The sequence below is a fragment of the Pygocentrus nattereri genome, chromosome 2 (assembly GCF_015220715.1).
Source record: "Pygocentrus nattereri isolate fPygNat1 chromosome 2, fPygNat1.pri, whole genome shotgun sequence".
NCBI lineage: Eukaryota > Metazoa > Chordata > Actinopteri > Characiformes > Serrasalmidae > Pygocentrus > Pygocentrus nattereri.
This window is the reverse complement of record NC_051212.1, coordinates 35,678,617-35,702,051: the sequence shown is the minus strand read 5'-3', so window position 1 is coordinate 35,702,051 and position 23,435 is coordinate 35,678,617. Positions and strand designations below refer to the sequence as shown.

At 39.0% G+C, this 23,435-nt stretch overlaps 1 protein-coding gene across 1 annotated transcript in view; it reads right to left on the bottom strand.

Annotated features, from left to right (window-relative positions):
• Positions 1-23,435, bottom strand: part of prkdc (protein kinase, DNA-activated, catalytic subunit) — a 51,676-nt gene that overhangs the window by 17,180 nt on the left and 11,061 nt on the right. Inside the window, exons 25-62 of the mRNA XM_017719599.2 lie at positions 23,216-23,368; positions 22,708-22,815; positions 22,190-22,416; positions 21,374-21,468; positions 21,174-21,273; positions 20,914-21,047; positions 20,551-20,781; positions 19,031-19,260; positions 18,683-18,891; positions 17,969-18,101; positions 17,725-17,883; positions 17,406-17,609; positions 15,172-15,360; positions 14,939-15,043; positions 14,676-14,843; positions 13,517-13,644; positions 13,212-13,419; positions 12,898-13,076; positions 11,159-11,327; positions 10,921-10,986; positions 10,740-10,803; positions 9,981-10,126; positions 9,288-9,425; positions 8,185-8,304; positions 7,886-8,029; positions 6,945-7,096; positions 6,486-6,617; positions 6,191-6,302; positions 5,971-6,098; positions 5,726-5,875; positions 5,031-5,204; positions 4,583-4,681; positions 2,613-2,823; positions 2,223-2,415; positions 1,122-1,325; positions 906-1,021; positions 687-818; positions 332-511 (exon numbers count right to left, since the gene is read on the bottom strand). Of these exons, the coding sequence (XP_017575088.1) occupies positions 332-511; positions 687-818; positions 906-1,021; positions 1,122-1,325; positions 2,223-2,415; positions 2,613-2,823; positions 4,583-4,681; positions 5,031-5,204; positions 5,726-5,875; positions 5,971-6,098; positions 6,191-6,302; positions 6,486-6,617; positions 6,945-7,096; positions 7,886-8,029; positions 8,185-8,304; positions 9,288-9,425; positions 9,981-10,126; positions 10,740-10,803; positions 10,921-10,986; positions 11,159-11,327; positions 12,898-13,076; positions 13,212-13,419; positions 13,517-13,644; positions 14,676-14,843; positions 14,939-15,043; positions 15,172-15,360; positions 17,406-17,609; positions 17,725-17,883; positions 17,969-18,101; positions 18,683-18,891; positions 19,031-19,260; positions 20,551-20,781; positions 20,914-21,047; positions 21,174-21,273; positions 21,374-21,468; positions 22,190-22,416; positions 22,708-22,815; positions 23,216-23,368 (5,790 nt within the window). The remainder of the gene's footprint in view (positions 1-331; positions 512-686; positions 819-905; positions 1,022-1,121; positions 1,326-2,222; positions 2,416-2,612; positions 2,824-4,582; positions 4,682-5,030; positions 5,205-5,725; positions 5,876-5,970; positions 6,099-6,190; positions 6,303-6,485; positions 6,618-6,944; positions 7,097-7,885; positions 8,030-8,184; positions 8,305-9,287; positions 9,426-9,980; positions 10,127-10,739; positions 10,804-10,920; positions 10,987-11,158; positions 11,328-12,897; positions 13,077-13,211; positions 13,420-13,516; positions 13,645-14,675; positions 14,844-14,938; positions 15,044-15,171; positions 15,361-17,405; positions 17,610-17,724; positions 17,884-17,968; positions 18,102-18,682; positions 18,892-19,030; positions 19,261-20,550; positions 20,782-20,913; positions 21,048-21,173; positions 21,274-21,373; positions 21,469-22,189; positions 22,417-22,707; positions 22,816-23,215; positions 23,369-23,435) is intronic.

Below are 23,435 nucleotides of genomic sequence, written 5' to 3'. Positions count from 1 at the left end.
TACAGAATATTGAATATTTCTTCATTTAACTTTTTAACATTACTTTGTTCGAATTTTTAAGAATTTTAAAACTTTGTTGGTTATTTTTATTTAAAAACTTTTTTTAGACTGCAATGATCTCTGATTTTGGATGCCACTGTTACTTTAAAAGGTTTTTTTTAGTCAAGTACAAATTTATCGAAGAAAAAAAAAAAAAAAGCTTTCTTCGATACACATTTACAGTAAACCCAAATGAAACCAGTCAAATCTTCTCTCATCTTCCACACTATGACAGAGTGTGACAATATTTTCATCCTCAAGCTTAACCTGCTGACCCACATTGTCCGCTTACCTGAACACAAGAAATAAAAGGTGGGAAGTACATAGTGCTCGTGTGCAGGAAGTTGTTGATCTTCTGCAGCAGGTTCTTTAGAACTCCCTCTCTCTCTTTAAATGGTTTGGATCCCTCCATCTCAAGCAGGACACCAGAAAACAGCGAGCTGAACAGCTGCTTGGCCAGAGTGGCATCCCTCTGATGGACAATTAATTACATTTTACACTTGTGGCATTTAGGAGTTGCTCTTATCCAGAGTGACTTATAAAAGTGTTCTGTTGTCCAGAGAATGCATCCTAATTAATATAAGATCAACACACATTTTCATACTGACTTTCAAAACTTTGTTTAAATAATGTAGGTCAGCACTTACTTGTGCCAGTGCTTGTAAAGGAGCAATAAGACTGCTATGCTGGATCTGAATGTCAGGCAGGTCTCCCACCCTGTAGCTCCGGTACAAGGTGACCTGGGCTTCTCGTCGTAATTTCTGGTCTGCCCTTTTCTCCTGTTTAACAAAGAGATAAGAGCTGCAGAAAAACAATATATACTTATAAAAAAAAAGACAAATTTGTTCTCATAATATTATTTCTACCTTTTCACTTTTTTGTGACTGGATTTCCCTCTTTGCAAATTTTATGCTCTCTTTTTCTTTGTCCTTCAGGAACCTTCGCTTCAGTCTCAGGATGTCTGCACGCTTTTCCCGATCAGCTGTAAGGAAAGAACACACTCATATTTCAGTACAGTACTATCTGAGGCACTTTACTGTCTGCCTAGCACATTGAACTCCCTTCTATAACTACCAACAGACCTGCACTACGGCTGTCCATCTCGTCAGTGGGAGCAGTGAGACGTCTAGAGCCAAAGCCAGCACCCACTGCTCGTAAGGCGAGGGGCCGCTCTGCTCTCTTCTTCTCAAACACAAGTAGAGAGGACAAAGAGTCAGAGGACAGGGAGTAATCTGCCAGAGTGTCCACGCTGCTGCCAGTCAACCAGTTGTATGCTGAACGCCGACCTGAAGCACAATAAGATACAGATTTTCACTTAATCAATACAGATACAGATTAAAGAAACTGAATTGTATCTCAGCTGAAGACTTGCAAGCCAGATTTCTGGATATCGCCAGAGAGTGTAGCAAGTTTTGTTGCATGACCTGGCCAAGAATAGGTGCAACTTCAAAAACACACCTGAGTGAAACAAAGTGACTTACAGTGGCTCACTGACAACTGGGAACTGCTGTTTCATTAGCACCAAAAAAAGAACGTTTACAGGGACTGTACAATTTTGTTACTATATTTATGTTTTAGCTATAGTCTTTTGCATGAATTTACTTTTGAATGTCAAAGAACACTTTCGTGTATTCTCAGTCAGATTTGAGTTAAGTCTAGTTTAGCCAACAAATGCTCACAGTACCATATTTCAACAATTTTGGACAGTGTTTGGATTATTTTTTGGCCTAAATTCCTACTTATCTTAGCCAATGACACCACAATGAGTGTCGTCACTCCCATTTGAACATAGCTTTACCTCTGCAATCTGAAATCTCACAAAGATTCAAAGTCTGATTTCTGAAAATTTAAGCTTAAAAGATGGAAAATCTTATTGCCATGAGGTTATATACCTTTGCACTGCTATCAATGAAGATCACTTTGTGGTTTGAAATGTCCACTCAGTCCTAAGGCAGGTTCTAGCTTTTCACTCCACTGTATTGTACTTTTGTGGTTTGTATTGTACTTGTTAAAAAGCTACAATTAAACAATAAGATGTACATGTCTTTGTCAAGACTTTCACAACTTTTTGTCAATTTAATGACTATGTCTTGCTCCAAAAGGCTCACTGTTGTCTGAGTGTGCAGGTATCTGTGTACCTCAGAGCACTGTATGAAGTTTAACTAACAATATAAAGTGAATACCTGCACCAGGAGCCTGAGTTTGGGAGAATTCCAAAGAGGCCTGAGTGGCTCGGATTTGGCCCTTCAAGATGGTCGCCTGCGACCTTGCACTGTCTGAACTTTGAGTACCCCCAGCCTGAGTCGTCTGGGTTTCCATGAACATGGGCGTGAGGACCGTGCTCCGCAGCCGCCAGTTGGAGATGATTGTATAGTCCTGCAGAATAAATACCACAAAAGATTGAATGAAAAGAGACAGAAGTGAGTAATGTAGCCTTAGACATTTGGAATCCATTCTAAACCCAAGACCCTAAAAAGATGACGTGATTCATAGTAATGAACAACTTAAGTGCAGAACCATGAAACTTGAGCAAATTCACCTAAACCTGCTTGTTAGTTGGTCTCATGACTTACCTGAAACTTGCATTCAGAGAGTGGAAACTCGAACATGTTGCGTGTGTAATCAGGACTTTGACTGGTCATTTCAAGTAGCAAATCTGTGGCCAGGCTAAGAAATCGTTCCTCAATGCGGGGCGAGTATAGAGATCCCAGCACCATCAGCATCCGTTCCAGTGTAGCAGGAGGCAGACGCCTTTCGTGACTCCAGAAGTTCCGTACATACAGCCTGAGAAAATACCACAGGTACTAAAGACGAACAGCAAAATCAAGGCCTATCATTGTTATTGGGCATCAAAATGGACAAGTAGGGAGTTAGAAATGGTTAAATTCTTTGTATTGCTATTGATGTCGCCATTATACACTGCTCAAAAAAATAAAGGGAACACAAACAACACAATATAACTCCAAGTAAATCAAACTTCTGTGAAATCAAACTGTCCACTTGGGAAGCAACACTGATTGACAATCAATTTCACAGCTGTTGTGCAAATGGAATAGACAACAGGTGGAAATTATTGGCAATTAGCAAGACACACTCAATAAAGGAGTGGTTCTGCAGGTGGGGACCACAGACCACTTCTCAGTATCTTTCTGCTTTCTGGATGATGTTTTGATCACTTTTGAATGTTGGTGGTGCTTTCACACTCGTGGTAGCACGAGACGGACTCTACAACCCACACAAGTGGCTCAGGTAGTGCAGCTCATACAGGATGGCACATCAATGTGAGCTGTGGCAAGAAGGTTTGCAGTGTCTGTCAGCATAGTGTCCAGAGGATGGAGGCGCTACCAGGAGACAGGCCAGTACACCAGGAGACGTGGAGGAGGCCCTAGGAGGGCAACAACCCAGCAGCAGGACCGCTACCTCCACCTTTGTGCAAGGAGGAACAGGAGGAGCGCTGCCAGAGCCCTGCAAAATGACCTCCAGCAGGCCACTAAATGTGCATGTGTCTGCACAAACGGTTAGAAACAGACTCCATGAGAATGGTATGAGGGCCCGAGGTCCACAGATAGGGGTTGTGCTCACAGCCCAACACCGTGCCGGACGCTTGGCATTTGCCAGAGAACACCATGATCGGCAAATTCACCACTGGCGCCCTGTGCTCTTCACAGATGAAAGCAGGTTCACACTGAGCACATGTGACAGACATGACAGAGTCTGGAGACGCCATGGAGAGCGATCTGCTGCCTGCAACATCCTTCAGCATGACCGGTTTGGCAGTGGGTCAGTAATGGTGTGGGGTGGCATTTCTTTGGAGGACCACACAGCCCTCCATGTGCTTGCCAGAGGTAGCCTGACTGCCATTAGGTACCGAGATGAGATCCTCAGACCCCGTGTGAGACCATATGCTGGTGCGGTTGGCCCTGGGTTCCTCCTAATGCAGGACAATGCTAGACCTCATGTGGCTGGAGTGTGTCAGCAGTTCCTGCAAGATGAAGGCATTGAAGCTATGGACTGGCCCGCCCGTTCCCCAGACCTGAATCCGATTGAGCACATCTGGGACATCATGTCTCGCTCCATCCACCAACGCCATGTTGCACCACAGACTGTCCAGGAGTTGGCGGATGCTTTAGTCCAGGTTTGGGAGAAGATTCCTCAGGAGACCATCCGCCACCTCATCAGGAGCATGCCCAGGCGTTGTAGGGAGGTCATACAGGCACGTGGAGGCCACACACAATACTGAGCCTCATTTTGACTTGTTTTAAGGACATTACATCAAAGTTGGATCAGCCTGTAGTGTGTTTTTCCACTTTAATTTGTGTGTGACTCCAAGGCCTCCATTGGTTAATAAATTTGATTTCCATTGATGATTTTTTGTGATTTTGTTGTCAGCACATTCAACTTTGTGCAGAACTATTCAATGAGTAAAGAAGTATTCAATGAGAATATTTCATTCATTCAGATCTAGGATGTGTTATTTGAGTGTTCCCTTTATTTTTTTCAGCAGTGTACATGAAATCTATTATGCAGTATGTGTAGTACTCACTGCAAACCCTGGTTTTCATCTGTCAGACCTTGGAGGAGTGTTTCCTTGGCTGCATTGAGCACCTCCATAGATGTACTGTCCTCCTTGCTCTCAGCATCGCTGTGAACACATAATTACAGGAACAGATTAACACGGTCTAATTCCTTCCAGACCTGCTATCCTATTTTTCACTTGATCCAGAGAGTCAACTGAACACATTCTAGCTACTACTCACTTTCATCTTTTAAATTTGAATGACATGAAGTGCAAATTAATCCAAAAGAACTGAAGAAGAAAAGAGGCTTGGGAAAGAATTGAGAAATGAGCCTCAAAGAGCAAAAAGACAAAAAATAAACAAAGAGATATAAATTAACAAAGAGATATAAATAAACAAAGATAATAAATAAATAAACAAAGAGAGGGATGTTACTTGAGTTAAAGAAGAGAAGCTTGAAGGAGCAGAAGGTACCTGTAGTTGTCCTGGATCCACATGAGGATGTCATACATCCTCTCTCTGCAGACAGGGGAGGGGTGAGAGACAAAGGCACTGACAGCCCCCAAAATCTCCTTTAGCTCCTCTGGCTTCAGAATGGCTAATATTTTATGTACGATGTCCAGGCACACCCGCTGCCTCGTCTCGTCTCTGAAAAAGTAGTTGTACAACATTCAGAATTACAGATAGCCAGAGAGCTGTGTAGCACCCATAGCCCTATGCAATCTATAGCAGGTAGGGCTGGTTTCCTAGCCACAAACTATTCTAGTCTTGGACAAATTGCAATGCCAACAATGCTTAACCATTAAGGATCCTTTGCTCTTAAAAATATGATTCTTTTTGCCAACACTGTGCACTGAAGCTAAAAGCCAAGCAGTGATGTAAACAGGTAAGAAAACTCTACAGCCTATTTCATAAAAAAAAGCAAAACACAAAAGAAAAAAAAAAAACTCGCTATAAGTCAAAGTAAGGTCTCATATATGAACTCATGATATCAGTCTAGGTTTCATCTTATTCTAGGTCTAGGAAACCAGTTAACACAATACAATCCAAATGATTGTATTGAATCCAAATGATTATGATAAATTCAACCAAAACTTTGCATTGCTAAAAATCTATTAGTGCTAAGTAGGTCAATTCATTTTACATTAGAATCTACTAGCTGGACACACCTATGGGCCATAATTTGGACAAAGCCCTTGGTTTTGAGGTGCATAAAGATATCAGGAATGGAGTCAGCACAGCTAAGGACGCACTCCAGACAGTGAGTCTTCAACAAGCCATGTAGTTTCGGCAGCAAGTAGAAAACAGCATTCACAAAGCTGGCGTGGAAACAGACACACATACACCATTCAGTTATGAGGATATTTAAAAAGCCAGCACATATTAAAAATCTCTGATGTCCACATTAACTTACCGAGCTACCAGAGGTGGGAAGTGCCTGGACACTTTGCTCAAACAAATGACAAACTTGTCACCCAGATCCTTCTTCTTCAAATCATTCAGCTTTGAAACAGTTGCATCTAACAATGGAACCTGGTTTTGCTACATGAAAACAAGCATTATCTGGTATTAAAAACCATAATATGGATAACACTGAGATTTCAGATTAATAGTTGAATGTACAATGCACATACATTGTCCCTGTCTTTCATGTAGTTTAAGGTTAACCCAATGATCTCCGCCGCAGCAGAGTAGACTTCTTTATATCTGATGAAGGACAGATTGTTGGCCAGAGACTGGAAGTACCTGTAATAATGAATGTGTTGAAGAATTTTTAAAAGACGGCAGAAAATCAAACCGTATCCACAAAACTGAATGCAGCAGTTCTGAATTTTTTCATTTTAAGTTGTAGCAGTGAACAGATTTTTTTCCTGACAAAATAACAGGTTCGTATACAAGAAGGAATTGTAGCCCGAATTAAGCATATACCTGTCATGGTCAACACCACAAGTAGCATCATAGGGGGGAAGGTGGTTGGCCAGCACTATACCCAAGAGCTGCAACCCAACAGAGTTGTCTTTGCTGTTGGGGTCAGTTCCAGAAAAGTGCTCAAATATTAGACTGCAAAATAAATAAATACAAGTGAATACACTCAAACTTGGCATAGAAATGTAATTTATGTTTTTGGGCTATTAGAATACTTGTGCAGTGATAGTAACAAGTACACTTACTCTGAAATACTTTCATGCTACAATATATGCACATATGCATAGCTACAGAATACTCAGACTCATTCTCAGTAGTTACCTTCTAAGTATTTTATACACTGTGTAAATTTATCAGGTGAAGGATACATTATCTGCTTGACTGGATGGACCATAAAGTTATCAATGCAATTATATGTAGCAACATAATTTACATCTGAACAAATTGCACATCATTCCGTACTTATATGGGATATGCAAACAATCTTTCCAGCATTCCACCATGGTGCGGATAATTTCCAGATTATGCCTGAACACTGCCCTTTTGGCATGGAAGCAGTTTTTCATCAGAAACTCTATTAGACGATGGGCCAGGACTTCATCTCTAGTGTTTCCCTGAAGAGTAAAAACAGTGGACAGGAAACAAAGACTATTAAGCAAAACAGAATATACAATGCCAGTGCAAAACTGATTTTTATATCCTATATTGTACCTTAAAGACTTAAGGTAAAAAGTGTTTGCAATTTATTAGGGCCCTTAAACAACTCAAATAATTAATCCTGATTAATCACATTATGTTGTGCAGTTGCCATAATCACATTGAACTTATTTGCTCATATTGGGAAAGATTCATTCATTTAAAAAACACTGCAATCTGTTACAGCTATATCAATTTCACAAGTCAGATTTCTATCCATCCTTTACATGTGAGTGGTGGCTGAGACTACAGTTATATAAGTGGACCACATAAGCTTCAACAGAATGTATTTATTACTTTTGAGAATTCAATATTATTTTCATCATATAAATGTTGAGTTCACAAGAACTGGACATGAAAATCACACAAATTCCATAGTGTCAATCCATTTTCCAATGAAAGCAACAGTGGCTGCACGTGTTAACGTGTTAACCACTAAAATTTATTCATATAACAGCTAAAGACAATGACTTAAAAATGATTTAAAAAAAAACAAACAAACCAAATACACCTGCACTAAATTTTGTATATTGTCTTGCACTGTATGTGTGCTATAGTGTTTGTTTGCACTGTGCTACTACAAAGTTAATTTACATTTCGATGCACCAAAAACAATTACCACTGACAGGTTATGTGGCGATAAAAATAAAAAAAATCAATCAAACACACACACACACACACACACACACACACACACACACACAAACCTTTGGAGTGGCCACACTGGTCCAAGAGAGGACAGTGACCACGATGTCCACCACCATAAAGTGGATGCCTTCTCCTCCATTGTTGCCAGAAACCACGAGCTGTAAGAGTGGTCCTAGCCAATGCTTGGCATAGGGACGGAACATCTGCACAATATTGAGTGTCAACAAAGGGTGAATGGCTGTTTCATTAGAAGCAATTATTAATCTCAGAATTGATCATTTTATTTATTGAACTTATAATCTCAGCCCTATTAAACATAGAATGTACATAAAATAAAAGAAAAAATAAAAGCAGTCACCTCCTCTGTATTGATAATAAGTTTGGCGATGAACAGGCGAATATTCAGAGGAGTGGATGAATTAGCCAGTTTCCCATGTAGGAATTTCATCCAGGGAGGCAGATCACTGGGTATCACACCCTTAAAAAGACAAGACAACATAGGGATCAATTAATAACAAGACACATCCCATATTAAGCACTGTTACATTTTAGTGGCACCATGCTGCAAGCATATAAGGACATAATATGAAATCATTCAACTGCAGCAAACTTTATAAATTCAAATGCAATTCATTTTAATGCGTTGTTAAAACCCAAACAAAGGGGAAAACTAAACACAATTTTCATCACACAAAACACATTCAAACTCTATGTATTACTGTCTATGATGCTCAAACTAATTTTTAACAGGTTAAAAATGAAGCATTTGTTTACACTTTCATATATATATATATATATATATATATATATATATATATATATATATATATATATATATATATATATATATATATATATATATATATACAGACACACACACACATACACACACACACGCACACACACGACACATGCTCTAGCCAGCTGTCTTCTCAATTTCCATATCTAGCTCCACTAACTGTTCCCTCTTTTCATTGTTTAACCTGGCATTAAGGAAAAAAAACAAAAACAAATATGCTGTAAATAGCACACAATAATCAAAAAGTAGTTTTAAGACGCTTCTCTTATTTACTTTTCTGAATAATTTTATTTGTTAATGTATCATGGAAATTGTGCTTTGTGAAAATTGTACTAAAATCATGGAAAGAGACGTCTTCAGAACATTCAAGTCTAAGCCCCAGCTATGCAAACTCATGCACTCCAAACCTAGAAAACTTCCAAGCTGTCATCCAAAAGAGTGGACATGCAACAAAATACTGACTTAAATACTAAATAATTACCAACATAAAGGTAAGAGACCCTGACATTTTGCCTACTAATGTTTCTGCATTTGTTCTTGCCTTACCTAAGTTTTCAGTTAATAAGGGGGTTTTTGAGTTTCAATTAGTAAAACTATTCATTAGTGCCATGTCAACTTTTCTGATGGATTTTTCTGTGTCCCCTCTCTCACATCTCACTCACTTCCTCAACTTTAGGTGTGATGTTGTTTCTCTGCATGTGACGGAACAGAGCAGTCATGGAGGCCATGCTCTCGTGCTGGTTCAGCTCATCCATCTCCAACTCCACTGTTTCATCCTCATGTAGGACCTCTACACGCTCCTAAAAGAAACCAGAAAAAAGTGTTTCATTCTAAAATTCTTCTCTCTCTTTTCCATACTTGAAAGCACTTTATTTTTTTTTATATTTTTAAAATTCTTACCCAATTATCTCCCCAATTCGGTTGTCTCGAATTCCACCCGCTAGTTAGGACTCCCCCAATCACACAATGCTATCAACGCTAGGAGGGTGAAGGCTAACACAGGCTTCCTCTGAGACCTGTGAAGCCAGTCATTGCATCTTTTTCAAACTGCTGCTCACGCAATGCCATTGGACAGCTGAATGTGCTTGGAGGAAAGTGCAAACCACAAGTTCTGTAACGTCAGCTAATAGATGCCTGCGCTGGCTAGAATCGCATTGAGTGATGGGAGGAGAAGAGGGGCCATCCTAGCCACCCAGAGAGAGCGAGGCCAATTGAGCTCTCTTGGACTCATGGCTACGGATGGCTGTAGCATTACCAGGGATCAAATTCACAATCTCCTGCTGATAGAGCCAAAGCTTGAGCATTTTAACGCCCCCTTGAAAGCACTTTAAAGGGACCCTTTGCATTTCACCCACCCTTGCTCTGCTGCCACCACGGCGTCCTGTGGAATTCTGGGAGTAGGAAAAGCTCTGGACTCCAGTAGAGAAATCAAACTGGCTCATCTCCTCACTGAGGCTGCTGTCAGCCATGTAGGACTGGGATGAAAGGTATACTGGAGCATCTGAGAGGAAGAAAAAAATGCTTAGAAGGCCAAAGCCACACTACATAAGATTTGGAGACCTCTCTGGTGGAAATGTGTAATTGCATGCAATGAAAATTTTGTAACACAAGTTGTGCTTCTGACCCTTCTGCAAGCGGATGAATCTTACGATTGAGAGTGCATTGAAAGAGTATTCAAAGAGAACTCAATCAAAACCTGATGAAGGACGTGTCTTGAGTTCATAAGTGAATGACCTACTATTATCAGAACTTCATCTGTAGAATGGTGATTTTGCATTTGAGACATAAACATCCAGCTGAGCTTTCTTTTTGAGTGTGACAATTATACATAAGGAAGCATGATGTGGTTTGAAAAACTGAAATCCAACCTGATGCCTATGACTAAGTTCTTATTTTAGTCTTTACAGTGCTCGCAGCAGTGCAGGCACACCATATTTTAATGTGTATTTTTTCCCCCTCTTTCTCTCAATTCATTCAACCAAAAATCTTACATAATGCAGCTTCAGATCCCAACAAAGCAAGCATATCCTTCAGTAAATTAACAAATATAAAAATTATTGCAACTTGCTCTGCAAATGTGTATAGGGAAAACCATGACTTAAATAACTAATTACCTCCATTTTCTCCACTTGCTTCCTTTCTAATCATGACATATTTCTTCTTCCTTTCAATGGGAACCTGATTGCAAAAAGAAACAATGATGCCATACACTGCATCAACAGACAAAACATTGTAGCTAATTCATTCTTTTAAAGCAGTAAGAAAAACAAATACTAATAAAAAAGAAAAACGTACTTCAATCTCTATGGGAAAATTGTATGTCCTGTGTGGGTCAATTAGGTTCTCAAAAATGAACTGATTCTGTGGGGGAAGACATGCAAAGTCATACAAGGATGAGCAAAATTACTGAGAAAAAACAGTTACGTAATGCAGACTGCTAATAAAACTACCATAACAACTTTAAGTATGAACTGTATTCCCTGGGAGAAGCTGTAGTATGTATAGTTGTTTTTAAGTAAATGTCAGTGTTCACCTTCTCTGGTTTCTCAGTGAAGAGGAAGCCCTGGTAGAACTTGGTCTCGTTGAAGCTGCAGCTGATGAGGGCAACTGCACAGTTGTAAGCAGCGCAATGAAACTGCCTCCTCAGCTCCAACAGAGCGGTCTCTCCTTTCATGTTCTCAGTGAAAGCTTCGAAACAGGACCTGCCACAGGATAAAGACAACTCAAAGAGCGGCTAAGGGCTATCTACTAACATCAGTGCTTTTTCCTCTAAATGTACAGAATTTCAGAAAAAAAAAACAGGAACATTTTTCTTTCAAATTTAATTTTAAAATTTAAAGAGCTCATATTTTTCCTGTTACTGTTTACCCCCTTAAGGTCCAAATATAACATTTGTTTTTTATGCACGTGTAACATTCATGTATTTTTATGCAAAACAACAATCATTTTTGCATGACCATTTCCTAACTTCTTTTTATCCCAGGCTGTTTTTGCTACAGTGGCTTTAAGGCTGAGCCACTCACGATTGCCAAAAGTATTTACTCACTCATCCAAATAATTGAATTCAGGTGTTCCAATCACTTGCATGCCCACATGTGTATAAAATCAAGCACCTAGCCATGCAGACTCCTGCAAACATTTGTGAAAGTACGGGTCGCTCTCAGGAGCTCAGTGAATGACAGCGTAGTACCGTGATAGGATGCGAGCTGTGCAACAAGTCCAGTTGTGAAATTTTCTTGCTACTAAATATTCCACAGTCAACTGTCAGTGGTATTATAACAAAGTGGAAGTGATTGGGAACGACAGCAACACGTAAAGTAACAGAGCAGCATCAGCGGACACTGAGGCACATAGTGCACAGAGGTCGCCAACTTTCTGCAATCAATCGCCACAGACCTCCAAACTTCATGTAGAGCTTTATGGATGGCTGAGCAGCTGCATCCAAGCCTTTCATTACCAAGCACAATGTAAAGCGTCGAATGCAGTGGTGTAAAGCACCGCCACTGGACTCTAGAGCAGTCGAGACGTGTTCTCTGGAGTGATGAATCACGCTTCTTCATCTGGCAATCCGATGGACGAGTCTGGGTTTGGCGGTTGCCAGGAGAACAGTACCTGTCTGACTGCATTGTGCCAAGCGTACAGTTTGGTGGACCAATTTCATGCTCCCAACTTTGTGGGAACAGTTTGGGGATGGCCCCTTCCTGTTCCAACATGACTACGCACCAGTGCACAAAGCAAGGTCCATAAAGACATGCATGAGCGAGTTTGGTGTGGAAGAACTTGACTGGTCTGCACAGAGTCCTCAACCTGACAGAACACCTTTTGGATGAATTAGAGCAGAGACTGTGAGCCAGGCCTTCTCATCCAACATCAGTGTCTGACCTCACAAATGTGCTCCTGGAAGAATGGTCAAAAATTCCCATAAACACACTCCTAAACCTTGTGGAAAGCCTTCCCAAAAGTGTTGAAGCTGTTATAGCTGACAAGGATGGGCCAACAAAATATTAAACCCTATGGATTAAGAATGGGATGTCACTCAAGTTCATATGCTTGTGAAGGCAGACGAGCGAATACCTTTGGCAATATAGAGTATGTAAATAAGTCCTGTGCTGACTGGAATGTCCTATATTGTGCTTCAATCAAAAAACCAAATCGAGCTGAAATTGAGACAAATGCTTAAAATGCAAACAGCAGCTCTAAATAATGACTTCAGCACTTAACACTGTTTTGAACAGTGACTCCAGAAAAAAAAAGGTTCTATTTTCTATTCACTTGAGTAGGTTTTTGGACAGCTCATTTCCCTCTGCTTTGACTGGTCCACAGAATGCCTGATTGATGGCTGAGTCTTTGGAGTAGATCTCTTCTTTTGGCAGACGAGAATAAAGCAATTCCAGCAGTTTACAGCAGCCAATCTTCATGATGATTTGGCTCTCGAAAGCAGACTCTACAACCTAGAGAAAGACAAGACAAAAAATGGAATGTGTAAAAAAAATTAAAAAAAACACTTCCATGGAGAAAATGCAAAACAAATCCATGCTACTTGCAATGTTTACTCCTACTCTTATGACTACAATCAATTTGCTCACTTTGGTGAAGCGTGCCTGTAGAGTAGTCATGACAGCAGCCACATTGGTGATAAAGAACTGCGACAGACCCTTAACACTACAGTGAGTCGTCAGTGGGACCAGCACTCTGTCCAGCAAACCCATGAGCATGGAGTTCATGGGAACATCTTTGGCCTGGAACATCTGATAGATGGTGCACAGGAGGAGAACTTGACCCTCACAGCTCGACCTTTTGCAGAAGAGAAAAAGCTTCAAATAGCAGATCCAAACACGTGTGCAAGTAGACCTCACATTTACACACACACAATGGTGTTGCTCTGTCTTACTGTCGTGCAATTCTTTGGAAGCACTTCTGAAATTGGTCCTCCATGATGTGCTTTTTGTCACGACACAGGACTTTTGCCATTAGCATCAGCAGGACAGGACTCTGAGACAGCTCCAAGGCATCTAAAAACTGAAGCCAGTCATCAGTATTGGATTAGCTGCTATTAAAGGATGTAAAAATGCATCTTAAGTTGGTGATTCAATTGCATCAATTCCACAAGTGAACTACAACTTATTGTGATAATATTTAATCAAATAAACACAAATTCTTTAGGCAAACTACCACTGTACTATACTACTGTAAGTTAACGTGTAAACTCACGCATAGAAGTACAAGAACATTCAGGCAATTATTTATAAATGTTCCATTAAAATCCACAAAATTATTCTAAATTAGAGATGGGAATCTCTAGGCACGATGCAATAATAAACCCATTCTCAATGCATCTTGATACAACTGGCCGCATCCTGATCAATTTCCATTTTTGATTTCTCTAATGTACACTTCTTTCATACATAGACATATGTTTTTTATTTTTTTAATTTAATCAATTTAATGAGAAAATGTAAGTCACATATTATATAATAAAATATGTTGAGTAACAATATTTCTTGAAAGCTACTTCCCCTCTCACACACAAAAGCAACTTGTCAGCTAATAACAGCCCAGCTAGAAAAAATATGCTTTTGTAAAAGAGTGAATTCCAAAGGCATGAAACAAAAAACAAACATTTGATTTTACTGATGGGAAAACAAAAAGCCTATATAAAAATATGATTATGAAGTTTTGTGAATTGATTTAGAACCTTTCAAGAGACAATCACAATATATAATAATGCATATAAGCATTATTTTCCCACCCCCTTTTCTGAATCATATTTAAATAATAAAATTGTAGTGAAATTTTACATTTCTTAATGTAATAACTCATCGTGAGGTCAGAGATAAACTGCTGCTACATCTTTTGGTGAATGTTTCCAGAGAGCATCTAAGGGCAACTGTTAGTTTAAATGGAGAGATTAAAAATTTTAAATCATGACACTCTTGATACAAGCACTTCCCCATTTAGTTAGTGGAGAAATGCAAAAAAAAATACACAATAAGTTTTCCTTTAACCTGCTTTTTAACCAGAGACAGATTGCTATGTTTGCAGCCTTTCACCTTACGAATGCAATCCATGTAGTTATTGCACTGGAGCGATCCACGAGGAAACTCGTCTGACTGCATGGGGAAATGTGCAGCCACAAGAGCCACCAGAGCTCTCTCTAGCTCCTCCAGAGGGCCGCTGGGTAATTTGGTGAAGAAGGGCAGGATGATCAGGGCCTGGCTCTTTGGGACAGAATAGACAAAAACAATTGTAGTAATTGTGGCTTTTTATGTCAGAGGACAACAACTACTCATTATCAGCTAAAGATTTTGATTACCTTCAGATTTAAGGGTAGAGCTGTGTCAGTGATGAGTGTCGTGAAGGTAGAAAAGACTGCACTAAAAGCTTGATGATTGGTGTCTGAGCAAACTGAAGAGTCGATCTGTGGATAATAAAATGAATGAGTGAAGAGTCATGAAGTATATAAAAGACAAACATTAACTTTGAGATCTGATCATTTTTCATGTAAGAAGGGTCTAGGAGGCCAAGGTGTTAGTGTATTTCTGGTACCTGCAGAACTTTGGAAAGCAAAGTAAGGATGGAGGTTTTGCTCTCCGGTGAGGAGTTCGGGCTGTCCCACCATGGTTTCAGCAAGCCCCACCCCTTCAGTAGTTGCGCTGCCAGTCGAGAGCCTTGAGTCTTCCTAACCGAACGTTCACGGAAACTGTGGTCCAACATGCCATTGAGCAGGACACTAACCTAAGGAAAGGTGGGGAGGAGGGAAAAAAAAAAAAAAAAAAAAAAAAAAAAAAAAATATATATATATATATATATATATATATATATATATATATACACATACACATATATATATACATACACACACACATATACACACACACACACACACACACATACACAGGGTGAGTCAAAAGTCACAGGACACCATTTTATTTTAGAAACGAAAGGCAAAATGACAACTGAATACCCCAGCAAGTAATGGGTGAGGGGGCCTGTCTTTTAAAGTTTTTCCAAAGGGAAGGTGATCATGCAGCATATCAGAGAAGACCAGAATTGTCTCAGAAATCGACTGCCGATTGCAGATTTGCAATATCTCTTGCGGTTCAAAAGTTATCAACGCAGAAATTTGCCTGCAATGCACAGCGATTTAATGTGTTCAATGAGCTGTCCCTAGTGCTGAACACAGAGCTGAAGGCACAGGATCCAATCATGTGGTGCTGAAGGTGGTGCTTGTTGCGGATTTTCTCAGCATACACAATTTGTTTGAGATGACCACAAAGATAAAGGTCGATTTTTAAAAAAAATGTAATTACATACACACAAACACACACATATATATATATATATATATATATATATATATATATATATATACACACACACACACACACACACACACACACACACACACACACACTGTGTCCTGTGACTTTTTACAACCCTGTAAATACATACCTTTCATCACGGAAAAACTGATCATGTCAGAGGAACCTATGCTAACTTGCTATTCAGAATGACCCACTGGTCAAATCTTGATAATAAAAGCACTAGAGCAGCTGAAGAGCTATATAGCCTTATATATCCATCTAAGTAGGGGTGGAAATGGTTCTGGAACTCCACTCCAAGAGCAAAAGTGGAAATGGAATGGCTCAAATTTCAAAAACATTTGTAGCTATTTTTGTTTTTTGAGAAACCATATATAGTTCTTTTCCCCGTTTTCTTCAAGTGTGTGCCTGAAGCAAAGTGTCTGTTAAATCCACCACAAGCTCAACCCACAACATATTCAGCCAAAAGAAAGTCACAGTGCTGCAGTAAGGTCCACCCAGCCAGTCTCCATGGAAATGAGAACATGAAGGCCAAAAAACTCCACAATCAATAATATAAGTTTTGCCTTCTTAGTCCTAGTGTAATCAAAGTAATTACTCAAGTGATTATTGCTGAAAATTTCAGTCAGTGGGCGCTATTTAAAATGTCAACTAAAATTTAATATGTTAGTTAACGCAACTTTAATATAATGCAGCGTGATGACATATACCCAGCTAACTAGCCTGCTACTATCAGCCATTCACTGTGTAGCTAAACTAAAAGTAACTGGACTATGAACGGTTCTGACAGTCCAGAAGATCATAGAACAAAAAAGCAGATTATTGTTTCTGTAACAGTGATTGTTTTGACAAGTGTTTGATGATTTGCTTTTTAGTCTCTGCTTTGTTGGAATGTTTGTTTAGATCCGTGCATGATTTAAGTTTTAACGAAAGTGCTATTAACTTTTAGGAGGTATTTTTAGTTTCAATTTCAGAAAATGTCTAAACCTTTTAGCTTATCAACAAATTCAGTGCTGTTTTGGAGAGTCACATTTTGCTCTACTTCCCAGACTGTTCTTAACAAAAGTTCTTGCTCTCCATAGAAATAAATGCTTTAAAGAAAAAAGTTTCAGCACCTTCAGCTTTCAGCACTTGAAATATCAGACTATTCTTAATGCAGAAAATGCACTACATTTAAGATTGTTGGTTGAAATATATGAATGGAAAGACCATTTTAAGGTGTATTTCATGTTTTTGAAAAATAAATATAAGAAAAAAAAAAAAAGAAAAAGGTCTCCCAGTAAAACCTGGCCATTTCCACCTCCTGACCTTACCACTCACAGCTTTTCAATGCACTTCATATTTGCAACTTCACATATGATCTTACATTCGGTTCACAAGCAACTGAGATGAGGCAAGGTTTGATTCGATTTGATATCAGAGGAGCACACTTTTTTCTCTTTCACACAGAAGTCTCACCATATTGGGGCTCTGTGTGGCCGCAGTGAGCAACAGGGGCACGGAGTGGTCCAGGCAGCGAAGAAGCTCTGTGTTAACGGTGGTTTGGAAGAGGCTGTAGAAGTACTCTCCATGGGAGAAACTGAGGAAATGAGGGTTTAGGCTGCCAGAAAGAGGCACTGACAGAGTAACTGAGTTTAGCAATAGGCCAACCAGCTGCTCAGTCTGCATGGAAGAGGCAAACAGAAAAACATACTATACATGCAAGATCCTTTCATTTCGTCTGACCATTTTTTACAAAATCTACTGTTGTCTTACTGTCTGTAAGTTGAGAACTTACTTGATCACCAAGTGAGAAAGCCAGCTGTACCAAACCATTAGCCAACTTCCTGCTGGTAACATCCATGGAAGGCAGGGACTTCCTGTCCTCTCCAGGTGCAATGCCTTTGTAGACTGCAGTGAGGAGTTTAGAACCTAGAGAGCTGCAATAACCAGCATCCTGTAAAAAATATATACATATGTCCATGCCTCAATACAAAATTCAAAAACATAACTGCAATCACATTTAAATAAACAAAGCATACTTGGCTATGAAGGATGGAGTTGAGAAGACCACACTGGTGAAGCTGTTTGCAGGCTGAAAGTAACAGTTCCAGCTTGGCATGGCTGTCCTGTGCAACTGGGTCATACAGATCCACCGCACACAATTCCTCCACACTATTAGGGTAAAAAGAATAATGCAATGCATACAACAGCACATGGAAAAATAAAACATAAAAGACAACAAAAATTGTGGCAGAAAAACGTCATATATGCAAAATACATTACCTATAAGGCTGAAAAACTTATGGGAAATGGGGAAAATACCATTGCTGTCCAAAAAACCTGTATATCTCCAAAACAATATCTTTACTTCAAAAACAAAAAAATTCTTAACTTTTTATGCAAAGAGTCCCCCCCAACCCCCCCCCGTTTTGATTCTGGAGCATTTCTACTCGTCCATTCATCACCGTTTCACACAATATAAAGAATAGCTGCCACATTCAAATAATTGAGAAAAATATATATATTTTTTTTAAATAAAGATAAAAATAAAGATTTTTGGACAGCAATGATATGCTTAAGCCATGTTGGCATTAGCTGAATTCAAAAAAATAAAATATGATAACAGCAAAACACAAAAAAAGCTTGATATGAATGAGAAAATTACAAATGTGACCTACGTTTGTATACTATTATTATTATTATTATTACTATTATTATTATAATTATTACTACTACTACTATTATTACTTTACCATTGAGCAGTTATCTTCTTCCTAATGCTGTTCTCCAGATATGTCCTGTAGGGCGTTGATACGAGGGCCTTCAGCAGTGGAACACAGACTTCAGGCAGCCGAGTCATCACCTCCAAATCAGCCATGTTGAAACCGACAACAAAAGGTTCACACACAGTCATGGTGAGCAGTGTGAAGAAGGATGAGTTGAAAATGTCCTTTTCCAGGAGCTGGAATGAAAGCAAGATTCAGAATCATTCACAAGCACTCAATCTCAGATGCACACTGATGCTTAACAACGTTTCATGGTGTTTGTAGAGGTTAATTCATCTGAGAAATGGAAACTGAGAAAGCGCAGGATGATTCTACCTTCCAAAGGTCCTGCTGGCACTTGAGCAGCACCATGGTGGAGAACTCCAGCAGGCGCACAACAATGGTGCACTTGTTGTAGTTGTACAGCTCTCTTTCTCTATGGCTGAAGTGAGGTGAAGTAGAGTCAGACACTCTGAAACAGGCTGAGGCCGCCTTCATGTCATGCATAGCTAGTTCTGTCAGGAAGAAACGGATTGCAGGCAGAAAGCTGGACTTCTCGCTAGAATCTGAAAAGTAGAGATAGGATCATGCATTTGCAGAGATGCAGAAAAGAGTTTAGTGTTCACTGAACTGCTTATTTATTTATATAGATTTTGCACAGAGAAGACAAGTCACAGTTCGAACAATATTGTCAATGCCTTTCAATATTATTTTTTTTATATCAGCAACCCTTTAAATTGAGTTTGTTTACAGGCACACCAATAAAACAACCATTATCAGATTTTGGCAGTTATTTGATTATTCAGACCATGTGACTAGCATGTAAACCGCATATGCTTAAGATTGAATTAAGGCCATTATCAAGAAATGTATAGCCTTACTCTGATTTCTTTCATTTTTCTCAGTCTGTGCATGTGTGAAGACAGAGCGCTGTCCCAAAAAGGACAAGCAGCATTTAACATAGCACCCCAAAAATGACAAGAAAACACTTCTGGAGCAATGCTGAAACCAACTACATGCTTGATGAAGTGAAGAATTTGATTAATATTAACTAAATGATACATTCATATTTTCTAGTATTTCCCTGTTTAAAGCAGCATGAAGTCTCATTTTGCATTACATTTATGTTTTCTATTGTGAGTTAATTGGCCTGATGCAAAGCAGAAATCTTTTTATTGCCTGACTCATGTAGAGTTTTCCCATTATCTGATTACTCAAGTGCATGTTAATGGACTCTGTGTGATCATTTAATGATGAGCCAACAAAAATACTGAGAAACCTTGTGTGTGTGTTTTTTTTTTTACATTTATCAGATGCTATGTAATACCTTAAATGTCTAGGACCTGCTGGTGAGTCAAAATTTTTATTCAATGCTTCTGTAGCTAAAGAATAAATGAGCTAGTTAGCTCTGCAATCCATGTAGTACTACACTTTAACAAGCTTGGAAATTTACGGGGTTTAGAAGCTCATATGTAGAAGTTTGTACATACCCAGTCAAATTATGTTAATTTTTTTACATGAAAATAAGTTAACACATCCTCTACAGACGACATACATTTTTCTGCTAATTTTAGTGCATAATGAGTTTACATAGTGGAAAAAAATACAATGTGCCAAAATTTTTGCACAACCCACATTTTATGTTCTATTTTATGTTTTATGTTAAATTTAGCAAATAAACTGCAATAGTGCATTACAGTGTGTAGTGTATTCTCTGTAGAGGACATATAATTTATTTTCACTTAGAAAGTCAACAAAATATTATTTGACCAGGATACCCAAACTTATGAATATATTTGCATCATTTCATACAAGATTTTCCCACTGCAAAGGCATGCCTGGAAGGTCAGACTCACCCAGAATTCTCTGGGGCTGGATGAGGCGTAGGCCAGTAAATGTGTTGTAGCAGTCAAGAGTAGCCAGCAAGAGATCCATCCACTGCAGGGCAGCTCTGACACTGAATGGAGCTTCAACTTCTCTGAGAGTGGGCTGACACAGCAGTCCTCCTCCTTCCAAACGCGCAATTAGAAACCTCTGCCCTTCTTTTTTAACCTGTTCTTCCAGCCACTGTGCAGGTGAAGGTTTACCTGGTGATGAAGAAAAGACAATCAGAGTGTGTATAAACTACTGTGATCTTGCTATGATAACTGATCTCCAAAACTTGGTATGACGAGCACTAGTAAAACTACTTTAGGATATCATTTATTCATGTCAGTTACCTGACAAAAGCGGGACAAACTCATAGAAGAGCTCCATGCATTTATGCCGACATTCAGTCTGTGGACGCCCACACTGGGTCAGCAGCCACATGACCACATCACAGAGACTCACCGTCTGCTCTGGCGGGAAGCCCCTGTGGAGCATGAAAAATAATTCAAAATTTTTAAAAGAACTACCATCAAACAAGCAAAATGTAAATAAGTTCAACAAACATTTAAAATAAACAAAGAATCTGTTTTTTCACTGTATGTTCTCACACCTGGGCGTGCGTCTCTTCGTGCTCTGATTAAGGGAGTCTGCCTTGTGCTCGATTATCCTTTTGAGGTGGTCTAAGGCACTGCAGCACTGTTGAACAGTTCCTGTTAACAAAATATAAAACAGCAGCAGAAAGACATTACAGAGACCACATATCATCAGATCAACTAAAATGACAAAAGGAGGAGCTAACTTGTCCCTTACCCAGAGATTTCTCATCCGAGTGTGCTAAAGCCAAGCTCTCCACAAACACCACCAGCACCTCAAAGACAAACTGCTCCACAAGAGAGTTTTCCTCTCTGAGAGAGAAACAGCAAACTTTAGACAAGCATTTCATTTTCAGCATATAGATATCAGCTAAACTGATCAGCTGTGTGTGTCCCGATTTGAGTACCTTAATGTAGAGTACCAGGAGCACCCAATTCATTATGTATTTTCATTAATAATATAAATCACACAGTTCTGGTTAGATTAGATATGTAAAGTAATACTACTGTAAAATCACTTTGTTTTAGTATATGCATAATGCGAAACTGTAAATAGATATGTTTTGTTTTTTTGGCATATTGAATGACTATTATAATCCATATTAAACGTGCTATAAAATAAACTTAATTTTTTTTTTACCAATTACTTAATATTCTGCAGGGAAATGTGCATACTATTCCAAATTTCTTCTTTCTAGTCATTTTCCACTAAACATTTCTCAACAGTACAGAAATTAGAACCTCTTTGTTCTTTTCTGAAAATGCTGAAAATTCAGAAAATCTCAATGCTGCATAAAACAAAGCACGAAAAAGAAACAAACTTTTAGAATCAGATTGGGATTAATATGACTGAAACATCAGTAATTCAAAAAAATGGCAGAATCAGCAACAATGCAGATTCACTTAATTGGACTGGAACAGTCCAACAGTCCAACACTTCAGGACCTTTGTTGATCAAATAAAGGACTGTTCCTACAGCTACTGAACTTCTGGACTTGGCCGTTAGATAATGAAGCCTACAGTTGAGACAGACCTGAAGTGCCTGTAGATGCTGTTAAAGGCCAATGCAGCTCCCAGTCTCTTGAACACATTGGGATGCAAGGCAAGGCTGTAGATGCGCTTGAACAAGGACTTGATGTTGGCTGGGCTTTTCTCCTGCTGCTTTGGGGTGGTTTGTTTGATTGACCATTTTACAAACTCCTGGATGCACCTGCCACTGAAGTCCCTCAAAGTGCTGTCCAGGGGGTCCACCACTCCATCCTGCATTTAAATCAAAGATGGCATTAAATTTCTTAAACATATACTAAAATGAACAATACATGTAAAAGCATTCCTCCTTTTTGTCTTTTTCAGAAAGAAATAACCAAAAACAAGGGGAAAACTGACAGATTCTATGTAATTTATTTTTTTTTTTTTAAGTATTTGAAAGAAACAACACATTAAGAACTCTTAATTACATGCATGGCCAAGTATAGGTCTTTATATCAGGTGTATTTCTAAGCAAAATAATTGATCATATACATATTCTGGCTAGCTGACAGCAATATATACCAGAATGGCTTCCAGCACTGCCACTGTATCCTGGCTTTCAAATTTTTTGTTATTGGTGAACCAGTGAATCAACTGCATCACCAGAGGCTCGAAGAGCTGCCTTGCCACCTGAAACAGAAAAAAAAGAAATATCATAAAGGCTGCAATTCAAAGAGAGGTAATTCGATTCAACGCTATAATTTAAACAATCTGGTACATATTTACATTACTTCTGAATATGTGGATATTGAATATTGAATATGTGGTGTTTCTTATAGGACAATTTACAGCACACTGTAAATCTTGCTGTAGAATCTGTATTTCTACTACAGAATACTGTAGGTATAACCTTACACACTTTAATACTGTAAACATAACTCATATATTGGCATATATCTGAGAAAAGCTCAAACACATTTTGTTACACTGTAACAAAACACTTATACTTGCGTATAAGTACAATAATAATAAAACTGGATTCTATAAAAAAAAAAATAATAACAACAACAAAAAAAAAACCACACTCAACCTGATCGACATCACAGGCCAAGCGTAGAAGCACTGGGAAGATTCGCTTGTGTAGATTGTACATGGGTGGAGTGGACGTCTCCCCCTCAGCCATCTGAACCCCTTTTCCAACCATATACACCACCACACTGTGGAGGAGCTCACAAGCTGCCACCTAATAGAACACAGAAGTGGCTAGGTTTAGCACTAAAGGATATAATTTAACTCAACTAAACTAGTAA